Here is a 16,701-nt window from a genome sequence, read left to right as displayed (position 1 = left end):
TACTCTGTTTTTTTTCTTTTTGTATAAGTACACAATATTTTAAAAGATAAAGAAATTTAATTAATAGGTTTAATATTAAAAACATAGAGTTAAATTTAGTAAGAATGTAATTTACACGTGTGGCATTTCTGTATTGATCTGATAACAGTTAGGGGTTTTTTTTTATATTTTTGTACTAGTTAGACTTCTATGACAAGTGGAGCAATGGTAGCTCCTTAAATGTTTAATGTTGTATGTCTTTGTCTGTCTTTTTGAAAAACAATAAAAATATTTTTTTTTAAAAAGTCAATAGCAACAGGTAAACCAATCCCCCCAACCCCACACACTCATAGTAAGAACCCCTCAAATGAGGAAAAGTAAATCAATCACAAGTTCCAGACCTGTAAAAGTCAATTAATCACAAGTTTCAGACCTGTAAAACTCTTTGGGTGAAATAGAAACAGTACACCTTTTTCTGAAAAAATAAAAATTAAGTTTTAATTTCATTTTTCATTTGTTTATGATTGAGCATGTTCACATATAGTATACTAATGCAATAGGTATTAAAAGAAACCACTTACAGTAGCTAAAATAAAAAAAAATTTAGTCCAGGTCTAAAAAGACCCAGGAGCAGTAAATATACAGTAATGCTATAATTGTACTAAGTTGGCCACCACCTATACATCTATACTGCTCAAAAAAAAATAACGGGAAGACTCAAAGAACCCATCCTAGATCTGAATGAATGAAATATTCTCACTGAATTCTTTGTTCTGTACAAAGTTGAATGTGCACAACACCAGGTGAAAATTGATTGTCAATCAGTGTTGCTTCCTAAGTGGACAGTTTGATTTCACAGAAGTTTGATTTACTTGGAGTTATTTAAGTGTTCCCTTTATTTTTTTTTTTTAGCTGTGTACATTTAACAAAATAAAAGGCATTCAAACTTCAGAACAGAAGCCATTAAAAAAAAAGACAAGAGAAGACAAAATTAAACCAATTTGGGCTCCTAACTGACTACCTAAACTGGTTTGGCACTCAATTAATGATGTGCTAATTTCTGGCTAAGCTCTGTTTAATTCATCCATATTTTAATCTTGGGTTATATATTTTAAATTTATGTCCCATATATAGCATGCCTTATTTTAATTGGGATGCTTCGGCACACGGATAAAACAACTAAACGAGTTTGGCAGCCTTAGCACTTTTAAGATTACACAGATATCAGGATTCAAGTGCTATAATTGCATTGGCAGTTCTGTGTTAGCAAAAACTTCAGAAGAGAAGGATTTAGGGGTAGTGATTTCTGACAGTCTCAAAATGGGTGAGCAGTGTGGTCGGGCAGTAGGAAAAGCAAGTAGGATACTTGGCTGCATAGCTAGAGGTATAACAAGCAGGAAGAGGGAGATTGTGATCCCCTTATATAGAGCGCTGGTGAGACCACATTTGGAGTACTGTGTCCAGTTCTGGAGACCTCACCTACAAAAAGATATTAACAAAATTGAACGGGTCCAAAGTCGGGCTACAAGAATGGTGGAAGGTCTTAAGCATAAAACATATCAGGAAAGACTTAATGAACTCAATCTGTATAGTCTGGAGGACAGAAGGGAAAGGGGGGACATGATCGAAACATTTAAATATGTTAAAGGGTTAAATAAGGTTCAGGAGGGAAGTGTTTTTAATAGGAAAGTGAACACAAGAACAAGGGGACACAATCTGAAGTTAGTTGGGGGAAAGATCAAAGGCAACATGAGAAAATATTATTTTACTGAAAGAGTAGTAGATCCTTGGAACAAACTTCCAGCAGACGTGGTTGGTAAATCCACAGTAACTGAATTTAAACATGCCTGGGATAAACATAGATCCATCCTAAGATAAAATACAGGAAATAGTATAAGGGGAGACTAGATGGACCAAGAGGTCTTTTTCTGCCGTCAGTCTTCTATTTTTCTAGGTTTCTATAATAATACCAGTGGAAACAGCATGAGCAAACTACGTCCAGATAGACTACTCTTCCCAAAGGAGGCTTTACTGACACCAGGGAGCAACTAAAACAGTCCGCTTTTAAACAGTTCACAAGACTTTGTGGGATTTGCTAAGAGTCCACACCCACTGGAAGAAACACATGTTATCAATCAGTTTAATGCAACCACTGCAAGGCTAGCTGACTTAAAAGCACCAAGGTTATTTCTTAATTATATATTTAAAGACACAAGGCAACCTATTATTTAAACAACTCCAGCTGGGGCAATTTAAAAAACCCTGTGCTGTTTTAGAACCAGGATGCTGTGGCTTAATTGACTTAAGCCATGAACAGACCACGAACAGACCCACGGCACTCAACACGTGGAAATCACAGCAGCCTGAGAGGGAGAGAGCGAAAGTTGGGGAGAGAGGGGGGGGGGAGAAGGAGGAGAAAGTGTGAGAGAAAGGGAGAAAGATAGTGAGAAAGGGGAGGAAGAGAGGTAGGGAGGTAGGGAGAAAAAGAGAGAAGGAGAAAGAGGGAAAAAGAAGAAGAGGACAGCAGGAGAGAAAGGGAATGAGAAGGAAAAGAGAGGGAGAAGGAGAAAGAGGGCAAGAAAGAGAGGGAGAAGGAGGGAAAGAGGGAGAGAAAGAGAGGGAGGAGAAAGAGGGAGAGAGTAGGAGACAGGGAAAGAGAGGGAGAAGGAAAAAGAGGAAGAGAAAGAGGAAGAAGGAAAGAGGGAGAGAAAGAGTGGGAGAAGGAAAAAGAGGGAGAGGGAGAGAAAGAGGGAGAAGGAAAAAGAGGAAGAGAGAGAGGAAGAAGGAAAAAGAGGAAGAGAAAGAGTGGGAGAAGGAGAAAGAGGAAGAGAAGAGGAAGAGAGGTAGGGAATACAGAATAATTTGGAAGGGGACCTTGGAGGCCTTCTAGCCCAACCCCCTGCTTAGGAAGGAAACCCTACACCACCTTCAGACAAACCATTATCCAATTTCTTCTTAAAAACTTCCAGTGTTGGAGCAGGGAGAGAGATTTTTAAAAGGAGAAGAAGAAAGAAGGGGAAGGAAGAGGAGAGAGAAAGTTAAGGAGAGAAAGAACGAGAGGGGAGGAAAGGAGAGAAAGAGGGCAAAGAAGAAAGAGGGAGGGGAAACAGTGTAAAAGAGTGAGGGAGAGGGAGAAGGTAACACGAGGAGAAAGAGGAATAAAAAGGAAAGAGAAGAAAGTTGTTTGGGAGAGAAAGGGGGAGAAAGGGAACAAGAAGGAAAGAGGGAGAAAGAAAGTGTAAAAGAGAGGGAGAAGGAAAAAGAGAATAAAAAGAGAATAAGGGAGAGATAGAAAGAGGGAGAAAGAGAAAAGGAAAGAGGGAAGAGGGAGAAAGAAAGTAAAAGAGAATAAAAAGAAAACAATTGAAGAGAGATAGGAAAAGAGAGAGAGAGAGAGAAAGGGAGAGAGAATGAGAAGGAAAGAGGGAGAAAGAAAGTAAAAGAGAATAAAAAGAGAACAATTGAAGAGTGGTAGGAAGAGAGAGAGAGAGAGAGAGAGAGAAAGGGAGAGAGAACGAGAAGGAAAGAGAGAGAAAGAAAGTAAAAGAGAATAAAAAGAGAACAATTGAAGAGTGGTAGGAAGAGAGAGAAAGAAAAAGAAAGGAAGGGAGAGAGGAGAAAGAGGGAGAAAGAACAAGAAGGAAAAAGGGAGAAAGAAAACGTAAAAGAGAGGGAGAAGGAGAAAAAGAGAATAGAAAGAGAATAAAAGGGCAGAGATAGGAGAAGAGAGAAAGAAAAAGAAAGGGAGAGAGAGGAGAGAGAAAGGGAACAAGAAGGGGAAAAGGGAGAAAAAGTAAAAGAGAGGGAGAAGGAGAAAAAAATTAATAAAAAGAAAATGGAAGGAGATAGGAAAAGTGAGAAAGAAAAAGAAAAAGAGAGAGGAGAAAGGGAACAAGGAAAAGGGGTGAGAAAGAGAGAGAAAGAAAGTGTAAAAGAGAGACTAAAACGAGAACAAACGGAGAGAGATAGGAAGAGGGAGAAAGAAAAAGAAAAAGAAAGGAAGGGGGAGAGAAGAGGGAAAGAGGGAGAGAAAGAAAGAGAACAAGACGGAAAAAAGGGAAAGGAGAAAGAGGGAGAAACAGTAAAAGAGAAACTAAAAAGAGAATCAAAGGAGAAAGTTAGAAAGAGGAAGAAAGAGAGAAGGAAGGAAGGAGAGACGGAGAAAGAGAGAGAAGAACGACGCCGTTTCCCAACTTACCCGGACCAAAGTTAAAGCCTCACTTTCACAAATGGCGCAGACACGCCCCCGCTTCCCAGCTGGCCTCCTTTTATACTCCGGAGTGGCGGCCTTTTGTCGCTGGAGGCAATCAGGAGCAAGCGCGCATCACGTGCACGTCGGAATGTGGGCCGGCTCGGGAGTTGGGGAGGAGTTGCCCACCTCTTTTCCCCAAGACTCTATTTAATATTTTTTTTTAAAAAAATCCATTTTAGGACGTCTCGGTTTCTGTAAGTGGCGGGTCGACTCCGCTTTCTCGTGTAAACGGCGCCGGGAATTCGGAGGGGGAGGGCAGAACAGTCGGAAAGTTGGGCTTTTCTTGGGGGGGGATCTTTCTTCTCCGTCCCTTCTCCAAGTGGGAAGAAAACTGGCCCTCCGGGTCTTTTTTGGGGGGAAAAGATTGCGAATCCTTGCTAATCCGGAGTGAACTCGGATTGAAAGAGTTTCTCCCCCAGCACGTCTACTTTCTCTTATTTTTTTTCCTTCTAGAAATGTATTTTGTTTATTTATTTATTGGACTTACATGCTGCTCTTCTCCTAAGACTCAAAATGTTAGTTTGTTCCAAGCAAATTAAAATACAGAAGGTCAATATATATATATATATATTTAAAGGGTGGGGGGAGAGACACTTTTGTGCTTTCTCTTACAAAAAGGAAAGTAAATCCTTACCATTTAAATTAATATTGATGGTTTCCTGGTTGCTTATTTGACCCCTATGACAACCATCGACTGTTGAACTTGAACCTCATGATTCTTGACAAATGTCTCTTTTCCTTTATGGACACTGACAGCATCTGCACCAAAGACAAATTCCTTGTGTGTGCAATCATACTTGGTCCAATAGAATAAAATTCTGTTCTGTTCTGTTCTGTTCTATTCCATTCCATTCTATTCCATTCCATTCTATTCTATTCTCTATTATTTTCTATTTTCTATTCTATTCTATTCTTCATTCCAATATTCTATTCTATTTTCTATTTTCTATTCTATTCTTCATTCCAATATTCTATTCTATTCCATTCTATTTCATTCTATTCTATTCTCTATTCTCAATTATTTTCTATTCTATTCTATTCTCCATTCCAATATTTTTTTCTATTCTATTCTATTTTCTATTCTATTCTTCATTCCAATATTCTGTTCTATTCTATTCCATTCTATTTCATTCTATTCTATTCTCTATTTTCAATTATATTCTATTCTATTCTCCATTCCAATATTTTTTTCTATTCTATTCTATTTTCTATTCTACTCTTCATTCCAATATTCTATTCTATTCTATTCTATTCTAAAATTGGGCTCCTCCAGGGATCTTGCAGTGCGATTCCTTAGAGCGAATTTTTAAATGAAATAAACTGAATTTATCTCTCGGGTGAGCTTGGGAAGAAGAAAATAAAGGCACGGGATAGAAATGTTAATGTTAATTAATGTTAATCTTAATGATTTACTCAGAAATAACTGTGTTATGGAGCCAGTTTCCCCCCGATTCCTTTTGTGTAGGGGTCTTCAAACTTGGCAACTTTAAGACTCATGGATCTGGCAACTTTAAGACTTGTGGATTTCAAATTGAAATCCACAAGTCTTAAAGTTGCCAAGTTTGAAGACCTCTGCCTTTGTGGCTATTTACAATCCTTAGGAGTGAATCAGGCGCTAGAGAATAATTTTCTAGTAAATAATAATAATAATAATAATAATAATAATAATAATAATGGTAATAAATTTCCTAGAAAGTGATTCAGGTATGTGGTTAATCTGTTGCCCTGTTCTTTTGCAGCATTGTTTCTTTTTTGTAGCCACATGATTCATAACAAATGTCTCTTTTGACCCCTATGACAATCATTGATTGTTGAACCTCATGATTCTTGACAAATGTCTCTTTTGTTTTATGGACACTGAGAGCATCTGCATCAAAGACAAATTCTTTGTGTGTCCAATCACCCTTAGCCAATAAAGGATTCTATTATATTCTATAGTATCTTCTAGAGAAAGATAGCTACAATGTAAATAGTGTAGGTTTGCTACGAAATAAGTAAATATTTTCCCAAGAGACTCTGCAGTACTTGTCTTCAATTGTCTTCAAGATTCCTGATAGTCTGGTCTGAGGCAGACTGGGCTAGCTGCTTTGGCTATCTGGGTGGGCTAGCTTCTGCAAAACACTACCCAACAAGAGCCGCCTTCGTTCGAAAGAAAGCTTTATCTCTTTTGTGTTACCTGAGATTAACCTGGGTTCTTCTGTGTATATTTTGGCTATTGTCTGATTATAAGGGGGGTCCCTGGTGACTTTGGGGGGGGGGTGTCCCTGAACTATGTGAAACACCTCCGTGACTCACTTGCCTAAATAGGTAAAGTTCACCTTTCTCTGGGCTAAAATTCAACCCAGCTCTCAAGGTCTGTAACTGCATGATCACATTTAGAAACAGAGAAGATTGACGGCAGAAAAAGACCTCATGGTCCATCTAGTCTGCCCTTATACTATTTCCTGTATTTTGTCTTAGGGTGGATATACGTTTATCCCAAGCATGTTTAAATTCAGTGACTGTAGATTTACCAACCATGTCTGCTGGAAGTTTATTCCAAGCATCTACCACTCTTTCAGTAAAATAATAGAGCACTGCAAATCAAGATAACTAGACACAAGAACAGTTTTTCCCCAAATGCCATCACTCTGCTAAACAAATAATTCCCTCAACATTGTCAAACTATTTACTACTATTACTACTAGTCAAACATGTGAATTTGGGTCCCATGACCATGGGGGATAGAAACACAAAACATAGAAGATTGACGACAGAAAAAAACCTCATGGTCCATCTAGTCTGCCCTTATGCTATTTCCTGTATTTTATTTTAGGATGGATATATGTTTATCCCAGACATGTTTAAATTCAGTTACTGTGGATTTACCAACCACATCTGCTGGAAGTTTGTTCCAAGCATCTACTACTCTTTCCGTAAAATAATATTTTCTCCCATTGCTTTTGATCTTTCCCCCAACTAACTTCAGATTGTGTCCCCTTGTTCTTGTGTTCACCTTCCTATTAAAAATAGATTAGATCAGATAAAGATAGTCCTCAGCTTACAATAACAGCTGTGATAACAGCTGCAAGATTAAAATATTGGTTCAAAATTGGAAAAAAATAAATATAACACCATCAGAAGAAAATTTGATTAGAAAGGTCTTAGAGTGTGCTGGAATGGCTAAATTTACAAGGGAAATACAAGAAAAAGAGGAAACTGAATACTGTACTGCTCAAAAAAATAAAGGGACCACTCCAAGAACGCATCCTAGATCTGAATGAAGGAAATATTCTCATTGAATCATTTGTTCTCTACAAAGCTGAATGTGCACAACAGCATGTGAAATTGACTGTCAATCAGTGTTGCTTCCTAAGTGGACAGTTTGATTTCACAGAAGTTTGATTTACAGTGGTACCTCTACTTACGAACTTAATTCGTTCCATGACCAGGTTCTTAAGTAGAAAATTTTGTAAGAAGAAGCAATTTTCCCCATAGGAATCAATGTAAAAGCAAATAATGTGTGCGATTGGGGAAACTACAGGGAGAGTGGAGGCCATTACCTCCCAGGGGATTCCTAGAGAGGCCCCATGGAGGCTTCTCCCTGCCTTTTCCGGCCCTGTTTCCTCCCCGGAGATTCCTAGTGAGGCCCCACGGAGGCTTCTCCCTGCCTTTTCCAGCCCTGTTTCCTCCCCGGAGATTCCTAGTGAGGCCCCACGGAGGCTTCTCCCTGCCTTTTCCGGCCCTGTTTCCTCCCAGGGGATTCCTAGAGAGCTCCCACGGAGGCTTATCCTCGCCTTTTCCAGCCCTGTTTCCTCCCCAGAGATTCCTAGAGAGCTCCCACGGAGACTTATCCCCACCTTTTCCAGCCCTGTTTCCTCCCAGGAGAGGCCCCACGGAGGCTTCTCCCTGCCTATTCCGATTACAGTTTCAGAGGCTCAGGTTTGTATGTGAAAAATGGTTCTTGAGAAGAGGCAAAAAAATGTTGAACACCCGGTTCTTATCTAGAAACATTCGTAAGTAGAGGCATTCGTAGGTAGAGGCACCACTGTACTTGGAGTTATATTGTGTTGTTTAAGTGTTCCTTTATTTTTTTGAGCAGTGTATAAAGCCGTGATGGGGAACCTATGGCGCATGTGCCACAGATGGCACACAGAACCATATCGGAGGGCACGCATGATGTTGTCCTATTTATTCATTCATTCATTCATTCATTCATTCATTCATTCATTCATTCATTTATTGGATTTGTATGCCGCCCCTCTCTGTAGACTCAGGGCAGCTAACAACAGTGGTAAAAACAACATGCGACAGTCCAATATTAAAACAGTTAAAAACCCTTGTTTTAAAAACCAATCATACATACAAACATACCATACATAAATTGTAGAAGCCTAGGGGGAAAGAGTATCTCAGTTCCCCCATGCCTGACGGCAGAGGTGGGTTTTAAGGAGCTTACGAAAGGCAAGAAGGGTGGGGGCTATTCTAATCTCTGGGGGGAGTTGGTTCCAGAGGGCCGGGGCCACCACAGAGAAGGCTCTTCCCCTGGGTCCCGCCAAATGACATTGTTTAGTTGACGGGACCCGGAGAAGGCCCACTCTGTGGGACCTAACTGGTCGCTGGGATTCAGTCAGCTCCAGTGTGCATGCGCACGCTAGCCAGCAAATTTTCGACCATGGGGAAGGCCGTTTTGCCCTCTGAAGGCTTCAGTGCAAAAAGCACAGTGTTCAAGTGTTTTTTGCACTTGGCCAAAGTGCAAAAAAACAGCCCAACAGGCAAACCAGAAATTCAGAAAAATGGACTTCTGTTTTGCCCGTTGTGCTGTTTTTCGCACTCCGGGGCTTCAGGAAGCTTCCCTGAAGGCTCCAGAGTACAAAAAACAGCACAACGGGCAAATTGGAAGTCTGTTTTTCCAAACTTCCAGTTTGCCCATTTGGCTGCTTTTTTCACCATCCCAGGCTTTGATGGGAACTATGCACAGGGATGGGGTGATTGTACTCATGCGCAGGGGCAGCAACAGGGTGCGCAGGCATGGGGAGGAGGGAATGGGCGTGGGAATGGGTGCTAGCAGACGCACACGCCCCTTTTGGCACGCAAACCAAAAAAGGTTCACCAACACTGCTATAAAGTATGGGAAAAGCTTTTCCTTGCGTTTTCCAGCCCTGTTTTCTCCCCGGAGATTCCTAGTGAGGCCCCACGGAGGCTTATCCCCGCCTTTTCCAGCCCTGTTTCCTCCCAGGAGATTCCTAGAGAGGCCCCACGGAATCTTCTCCCTGCGTTTTCCAGCCCCATTTCCTCCCCGGAGATGGGGAAATATTTTCTTTTATGAACACTGAAAGCATATACTGTACACCAAAGACTCCAATTTGTCTTTGGTGTACAGTATATGCTTTCAGTGTTCATAGAGAGGGGCGCCATACAAATCTAATAAATTATTGTTGTTGTTGTTGTTGTTATTATTATTATTATTTCAATACAACACACCAAACGAGATCACTATGCTGGATTTCGTATTTCATCACCAGTTGGGTGCTTCCCAAGCACCTAGGACTGCGTGATGTAGCGGCGAATTATGTTTGCCGATCCCAGTAAAGCGGCCTTTTGCAATTGACAGATGGAGATTTTGTCAATTCCGATGGTTTTCAAATGTCCGCTGAGATCCTTTGGCACTGCACCCAGCGTGCCAAGGACCACTGGGACCACGTTCACTGGCTTATGCCAGAGTCGTTGCAGCTCAATTTTTAGATCTTCGTATTTCACTAATTTCTCTAGCTGCTTCTCCTCAATTCTGCTGTCCCCTGGGATTGTGATGTCGATGATCCATACTTTCTTTTTCTCCACAATCAGGATGTCTGGTGTGTTATGCTTCAGAATTCGGTCAGTCTGAAGTTGGAAGTCCCACGGTAGTTTTGCTTGCTCATTTTTGACCACTTTTTCGGGCTTATGATCCCACCAGTTCTTTGCCACTGGTAGATGGTAGTTCTGGCACAAGTTCCATCATCATTATTATTATTATTATTATTATTATTATTATTATTATTATTATTATTATTATATTCCTTGTGTGTCTAATCACACTTGACCAATAAAGAATTCTGTTCTGTTCTATTCTGCTCTATTCTGTTCTGTTCTATTCTACGCACTTCAAGGATACTAAACAATGTCGTTTGGCGGGCCCCAGGGGAAGAGCCTTCTCTGTGGCGGCCCCGGCCCTCTGGAACCAACTCCCCCCGGAGATTAGAACTGCCCCCACCCTCCCTATCTTTCGTAAACTACTCAAGACTCATTTATGCCGCCAGGCATGGGGGAGTTAAGATATTCCTTCCCCCAAGGCCATTACAAGTTATGCATGGTATGTTTGTGTGTATGTTTGGTTTTATAATAAGGGTTTTTAGTTGTTTTATTAATTGGATTTCTACATGCTGTTTTTATCATTGTTGTTAGCTGCCCCGAGTCTGCGGAGAGGGGCGGCATACAAATCCAATTAATAATAATAATAATAATAATAATAATAATAATAATAATAATAATAATAATAATAATATAATGGAACTGAAAAAGGTGCAAAAAAAGGGCAACAAGAATGATGTGTCTAGTCTTGATGTGCAGTGCTCTGTAGTGACGTTTTGAAGGTAGAAGAAACATCTATTAAATATACAATATAGAGAAAGTCTGTTGAACTCAGATGGGCTCATTTCTGCATAAGCAGGTACAGAATTTCTCTTTCAAGGTAGAAGAAAATATACAGTATTTTTTATTATGAATTGGATTGTTCTTTTAATTCTGCCCAACAGCTGATATGCAACTCCTGCACACAATCAATCAGTAAGAGAAAGGGACATAGCCTTCCTGCAGGCCTTATTGATATAATTAATTAAAAAATAAATTTAAAAATCCCATTTTTTCCTACATTACAGTAATTTTTTTAAAAAAATTCAGTAGGATTTATATATTAACCAGGTAGGAAGTTCAGGAGGAGATGATGTGCCATATGATATGATAAAACAGAGGCAAGATAAGTAGAAATATAATATACAGTATAATAATTTTATATAGTGTTAACATCAAAAAGAGAGTCGAGCATTTTAAAAAGTGCTGTTTTTAAATTCACCCCTTCAGAAATCAAGAGAGCAAAACCTTTGTTCACCTAATTTCCCAGACGTTCATAATAAATTCTAAAAGCGCACGAAACGGATCTTTATTTGGCAGAAATAGTAAAGCCTTTAAATTACAAAACAATTAAGTTTGCCCACATTGCCCATAATGCTTTGCTTTCCAGTCCCTCACGCGCGTGCGCACTCGTAGAATGGCCTTTTTCGCGCCTGCGCAGAGCCATTTCAAGAGCTTGGGTTTCTCGCGAGCGCAGAAGGTTCCCCTTTCGTTCCTCCTGACGAAGGTGTGGGAAACCTTGTTCGCGTTCTCCGCATGCGTGGTGACGAGCGCCACCCAGTGGCCGTTGAGAGCTATTGCAGGCGCCGTAGTTACTTTGCCGCATGCGTGTACCTTCGATTTCGGGATGGTATCACACGTGTATTATTTTTACAAACACAACCCAAGATGGTGAACATAGCCAACACACCTTCCTCCTATTTGCTCCCCAACGACAACCCTGTAAGATGGGTTGGGAAGAGAGGGAGCAATTGGTCGTGTGACTCCCCCCATTGGTGACCTTCCCAGCTGGCTTCCGAGTCAAAGGGGGGGGGGAGGAGGGGAAAATCCGTCTGATTCATATTTAACAATCGCAGCAGATAGCTTAACCATCGTTAAGAAAAAAAACCTTGGAAAACGGGGTGCAATTAAAGGTAACAGCAGCCTTGCCTAGCAGTGGAAATTTGGGAGCTGGCTTGTCCTATGTGAAGGGTCTGTTCTGGGTCCTATTCTTTTTAATATGTTTGTGCAGGTTTGGTAGGGAAAGTTTGCCTATTTGCCGATGACTCTAAAGTGTGCAATAGGGTTGATATTCCTGGAGGGGTCGGTAATATGGAAAATGATTTAGCTTTACTAGATAAATGGTCAAAGCAATGGAAACTGCAGTTTAATGTTTCCAAATGTAAAATAATGCACTTGGGGAAAAGGAATCCTCAATCTGAGTATTGTATTGGCAGTTCTGTGTTAGCAAAAACTTCAGAAGGATTTAGGGGTAGTGATTTCTGAGACTCAAAATGGTTGAACAATGCAGTCAGGTGGTAGGGAAAGCACGTAGGATGCTTCGCTGCATAGCTAGAGATATAACAAGCAGGAAGAGGGAGATTATGATCAACCGCTATATAGAGTGCTGGTGAGACCCCATTTGGAATACTGTGTTCAGTTCTGGAGACTTCACCTACAAAAAGAGATTGACAAAATTGAACGGGTCCAAAGACGGGCTACAAGAATGGTGGAAGGTCTTAAGCATAAAACATATCAAGAAAGATTTAATGAACTCAATCTGTATAGTCTGGAGGACAGAAGGAAAAGGGGGGACAAGATCGAAACATTTAAATATGTTAAAGGGTTAAATAAGGTCCAGGAGGGAAGTGTTTTTAATAGGAAAGTGAACACAAGAACAAGGGGACACAATCTGAAGTTAGTTGGGGGAAAGATCAAAAGCAACATGAGAAAATATTATTTTACTGAAAGAGTAGTAGATCCTTGGAACAAACTTCCAGCAGACGTGGTAGATAAATCCACAGTAACTGAATTTAAACATGCCTGGGATAAACATATATCCATCCTAAGATAAAATACAGAAAATAGTATAAGGGCAGACTAGATGGACCATGAGGTCTTTTTCTGCCATCAATCTTCTGTTTCTATGTAACGTTGGGAGGTATACCCAAAGGTCATCTAGCTCAGTGTTTTTCAACCGGTGTGCCGCGGGACACTACATGGTCAGGTGTGCCGCGAGGAGGTTGGCCCCCCCCGCTATTGCCCCCCCGCCGCCGCTATTGGCACCCTCCCACGGGAGGCCGGCAAAGGTTGCTTTGAAAGTCGGCCCCCTCGCGCCCATGGCTTCTCGTCGCTTCCCCAAAGCACCGTCGCTTCCCCGAAAGCGCGCTCCTCATCTCCCTGCAAGCCCGCGGGGGGGCGGGGAGGCGCCGGCAGCAGAAGGGAAGGGAGCCGCGGCCGCCCCTGCCTCCCCACGGTGCCTCCGGCCCCCTCGGCCTTTCGGCGCTGCCCCCCGCCCGCCCCCTCTCCTCCTCCGCTGTCTCCTGCCTTTCGGCGTGGCTCCTCCCGCACCCGGAATGCAGTAGACAAAAAATGGCCCAACTCTCATTCTCTCTCCGTTCTCAGCGGAGGCCAGCGAAGGTAATATTCAATGTCGGGAGCGCGCGGGCGGTTGCGCGCGCTCCCTACCCCCCTGCTAGCCGCTCGGAATATTCAAAATAAGAAAAACCTTCGCCGGTGAAGGCTTTTCTTATTTTGAATATTCCGAGCAGCTAGCAGGGGGGTAGGGAGCACGCGCAACCGCCCGCGCGCTCCCGACATTGAATATCACCTTCGCTGGCCTCCGCTGAGAAGAACGGAGAGAGAACGAGAGTGAGTGACAGCAACAGACAGCAAGATAGAGAGAAAGTGAAAAAGAGAGAGAGAAAGGGGGGAGAGAAAGAGATAGCAAGAGAGAGAACAAGAGAGAGTGTGAGAAAGAAAACAAGAGAGAAAGCAAGAGAGAGAGAAAACAAGAAAGTGAGAAAGAGGGAGGGAGAGAGAAAGAGAGAGAAAGAACAAGAGAGAGAGAAAGAAAATAAGAGAGAACAAGAGAGAGAGAGAGAGAAAATAAGAGAAAAAGAGATAGCAAGAGAGAGAGAAAGCAAGAGAGACAGATAGGGAGAGGAAAGGAGAGAGAAATGAGAACAAAAAAGAGAGGGGTGATTCTTGAAGCATATGGTAAAAAGCACCCAAATAATAAGAAATGCCCCCCAGCCCACACCTCTTTTTGAAAAGAATAAAAGAGAAAAAACCCCAGCCCTCAACTGGTTTTGGAAATGGTTCCAGTGTGTATACACACACACACATAAGGGGGGGAGAGAGACAGGGATGGAAAAAGAGGAGAAGTGAGAGGGAAAAGGAATGAGGGAAAAAGGGAGGAAGAGAGAGAAATGACAAACATGAGAGAGAAAAGGGGGAAAGACAGGAGAAGTACCCAGAAATGAGATATAAATTTGAGTAGGGATGATTGATGATTGACTGTATTTATAAGGGGATGTTACATGGGATTGTATATACGAGGGGGTTATGTATGTATGTATGTATGTATGTATGTATGTATGTATGTATGTATGCATGCATGTATGTATGTATGTATTTATTTATTTAATTTGTGTCATTTTGGTTGGTGGTGTGCCCCAGGATTTTGTAAATGTAAAAAATGTGCCGCGGCTCAAAAAAGGTTGAAAATCACTGATCTAGCTGAACCCCTAACCGTTGAGAGAAGCTTGCCTATGCAAAACAGATCTTTTGTGTGCGTTCAAACAAACCACTCGGCACGCAAGTGGCTCTTTCTGTGAATTTCTGGTCATGAATTATTCTGTCTCTTTCTGAGCTTGGAAGATAGGCAGGATTGGGTTAGAAAAGAGACCACAAGGAAAGCCCATGGCTGCAGGTTAAACTAATTTCTTCTATAAACATGGAGGGGAGGGGAAGCTAAGATGATTTTTAACATTTGGAAGAAACTTTTAATGCCTCTGGTTTGGCTCAATCAAGATTGGTTTGCAAAAAAATCTGTTTATTATCAATTCGATAGGATGCGTGTAGGGCTGTCGGTAGAGAAGGTATCATGAAACATACTGAGTTATTCAGGCATGATTTGAACCCATAGCCCTTTTGCAGAACATTCAAGGCACCATCTTAGTTATTTGGATCCTCCTACCGACTATTCCTATATCTCTTCTATTCTTTCATTGATATGTTCTATTACTATACCTTCTTTTCTATTATCTCTTAGATATATTTTACTATGAGTATCTCCTCTATAACCTTCATCATGTATTTTACTATGTGTATATAGCTATATACCCACTAAAACCCTCATTGTGTATTGGACAAAATAAATAAATAAATAAAATAAAATAAACAGTAATCCAAGCTTGTGGTGTTTCTTAAACCGCGGTCTCTTTCAAATGGGTGGACTTCAACTCCCAGAATTCCCATAAAGCTGGGGAATTCTGGGAGTTGAAGTCCACCTTACAGGTAGTCCTCAACTAACAAGAGTTCATTCAGTGACTGTTCGAACAGCGCCGGAAAATGTGGCTTATGAGCATTTTTCACAACTGGTTCAGAATGCTTGGCTGCATAGCTAGAGGTATAACAAGCAGGAAGAGGGAGATTGTGATCCCGCTGTATAGAGCGCTGGTGATACCACATTTGGAGTACTGTGTTCAGTTCTGGAGACCTCACCTACAAAAAGATATTGACAAAATTGAACGGGTCCAAAGACGGGCTACAAGAATGGTGGAAGGTCTTAAGCATCAAACGTATCAGGAAAGACTTCAGGAACTCAATCTTTATAGTCTGGAGGACAGAAAGGAAGGAGGGGGGACATGATCGAAACATTTAAATATGTTAAAGGGTTAAATAAGGTCCAGGAGGGAAGTGTTTTTAATAGGAAAGTGAACACAAGAACAAGGGAGCACAATCTGAAGTTAGTTGGGGGAAATATCAGAAGCAACGTGAGAAAATATTATTTTACTAAAAGAGTAGTAGATGCTTGGAACAAACTTCCAGCATACATAGTTGGTAAGTCCACATTATCTGAATTTAAACACGCCTGGGATAAACATATATCCATCCTAAAATACAGGAAATAGTATAAGGGCAGACTAGATGGACCAGGAGGTCATTTTCTGCCGTCAATCTTCAATGTTTCTATGAACCGATGTGGAGAAACTCTAAAGGCACAACTCAAAGGAGATAAGGCCATCTTTCCTGAAATCCCCATTCCTGATAAATTTCTATACTTTTATCATTTTATCAGCCATTCGTGAGGCAGTTCAAAATTGTTTGCAGGAGTGCCGTTTTTGAATTAACTCTATAAATTGCAGTCTCCTTCTGCTCTTTTCTTGGGCTCCGTATTGAGTTTGGGTCTGGGGTCTTCTCCTCGCTCGTCCTCCTCCATGCCGCAGGCATAAGGCAGTTCCACCAAGATGGGGGCAAACGGCCCCACCACCCAAGGCAGGGGGACATTCTGTACCACGTAGTCCACGATTTCGTCCACCGAAACCCGGGCCTTGAGAATCCGCTGACAGCTCTCGGCCAGGGTGGTGGACGGCACCTCTCGGAAGGAACCCGCGGCCGAGAAAGATCCGTTGAGGTCCTCCAACGTGTGCCAGATCAGCTTGGCTTTGTCTTGGATGCCGGCGGGCAGACCCCGAAGCTGGGACAGGAGGCTCAAATACGAAAGCTGCACCTGGTGAGTCAGTCCACGAAACATGGCCAGCGTCCGGGACTCGACCTAGAAAACAAAAAAAAGTGCTTAGGACAGTGATTTAATTTTATTATTTTATTATTTTATT

The 16,701-nt window shown here is 41.6% G+C and overlaps 2 protein-coding genes across 4 annotated transcripts in view; both read right to left on the bottom strand.

Moving 5' to 3' along the window:
- Positions 1 to 4,267, bottom strand: part of LOC139163445 (perilipin-3-like) — a 30,714-nt gene extending 26,447 nt beyond the window's left edge. Inside the window, exon 1 of the mRNA XM_070744249.1 lies at positions 4,178 to 4,267. The gene's annotated coding sequence lies outside the window, so the exon portion shown is untranslated. The remainder of the gene's footprint in view (positions 1 to 4,177) is intronic.
- Positions 4,268 to 15,859: 11,592 nt separating this feature from the next.
- LOC139163416 (perilipin-3-like) overlaps positions 15,860 to 16,701 on the bottom strand; it is a 67,094-nt gene continuing 66,252 nt past the window's right edge. For all 3 annotated transcript variants that reach the window (XM_070744234.1, XM_070744232.1, XM_070744240.1), the window contains exon 8: positions 15,860 to 16,640. In XM_070744234.1, coding sequence (XP_070600335.1) covers positions 16,218 to 16,640 — 423 coding nt within the window. In that variant the 3' untranslated portion in view covers positions 15,860 to 16,217. The remainder of the gene's footprint in view (positions 16,641 to 16,701) is intronic.

Source organism: Erythrolamprus reginae, chromosome 1 (assembly GCF_031021105.1).
Source record: "Erythrolamprus reginae isolate rEryReg1 chromosome 1, rEryReg1.hap1, whole genome shotgun sequence".
Classification (NCBI taxonomy): domain Eukaryota; kingdom Metazoa; phylum Chordata; class Lepidosauria; order Squamata; family Dipsadidae; genus Erythrolamprus; species Erythrolamprus reginae.
The sequence above is the reverse complement of the archived record's forward strand: the minus strand, read 5'-3'. Positions and strand labels throughout refer to the sequence as shown.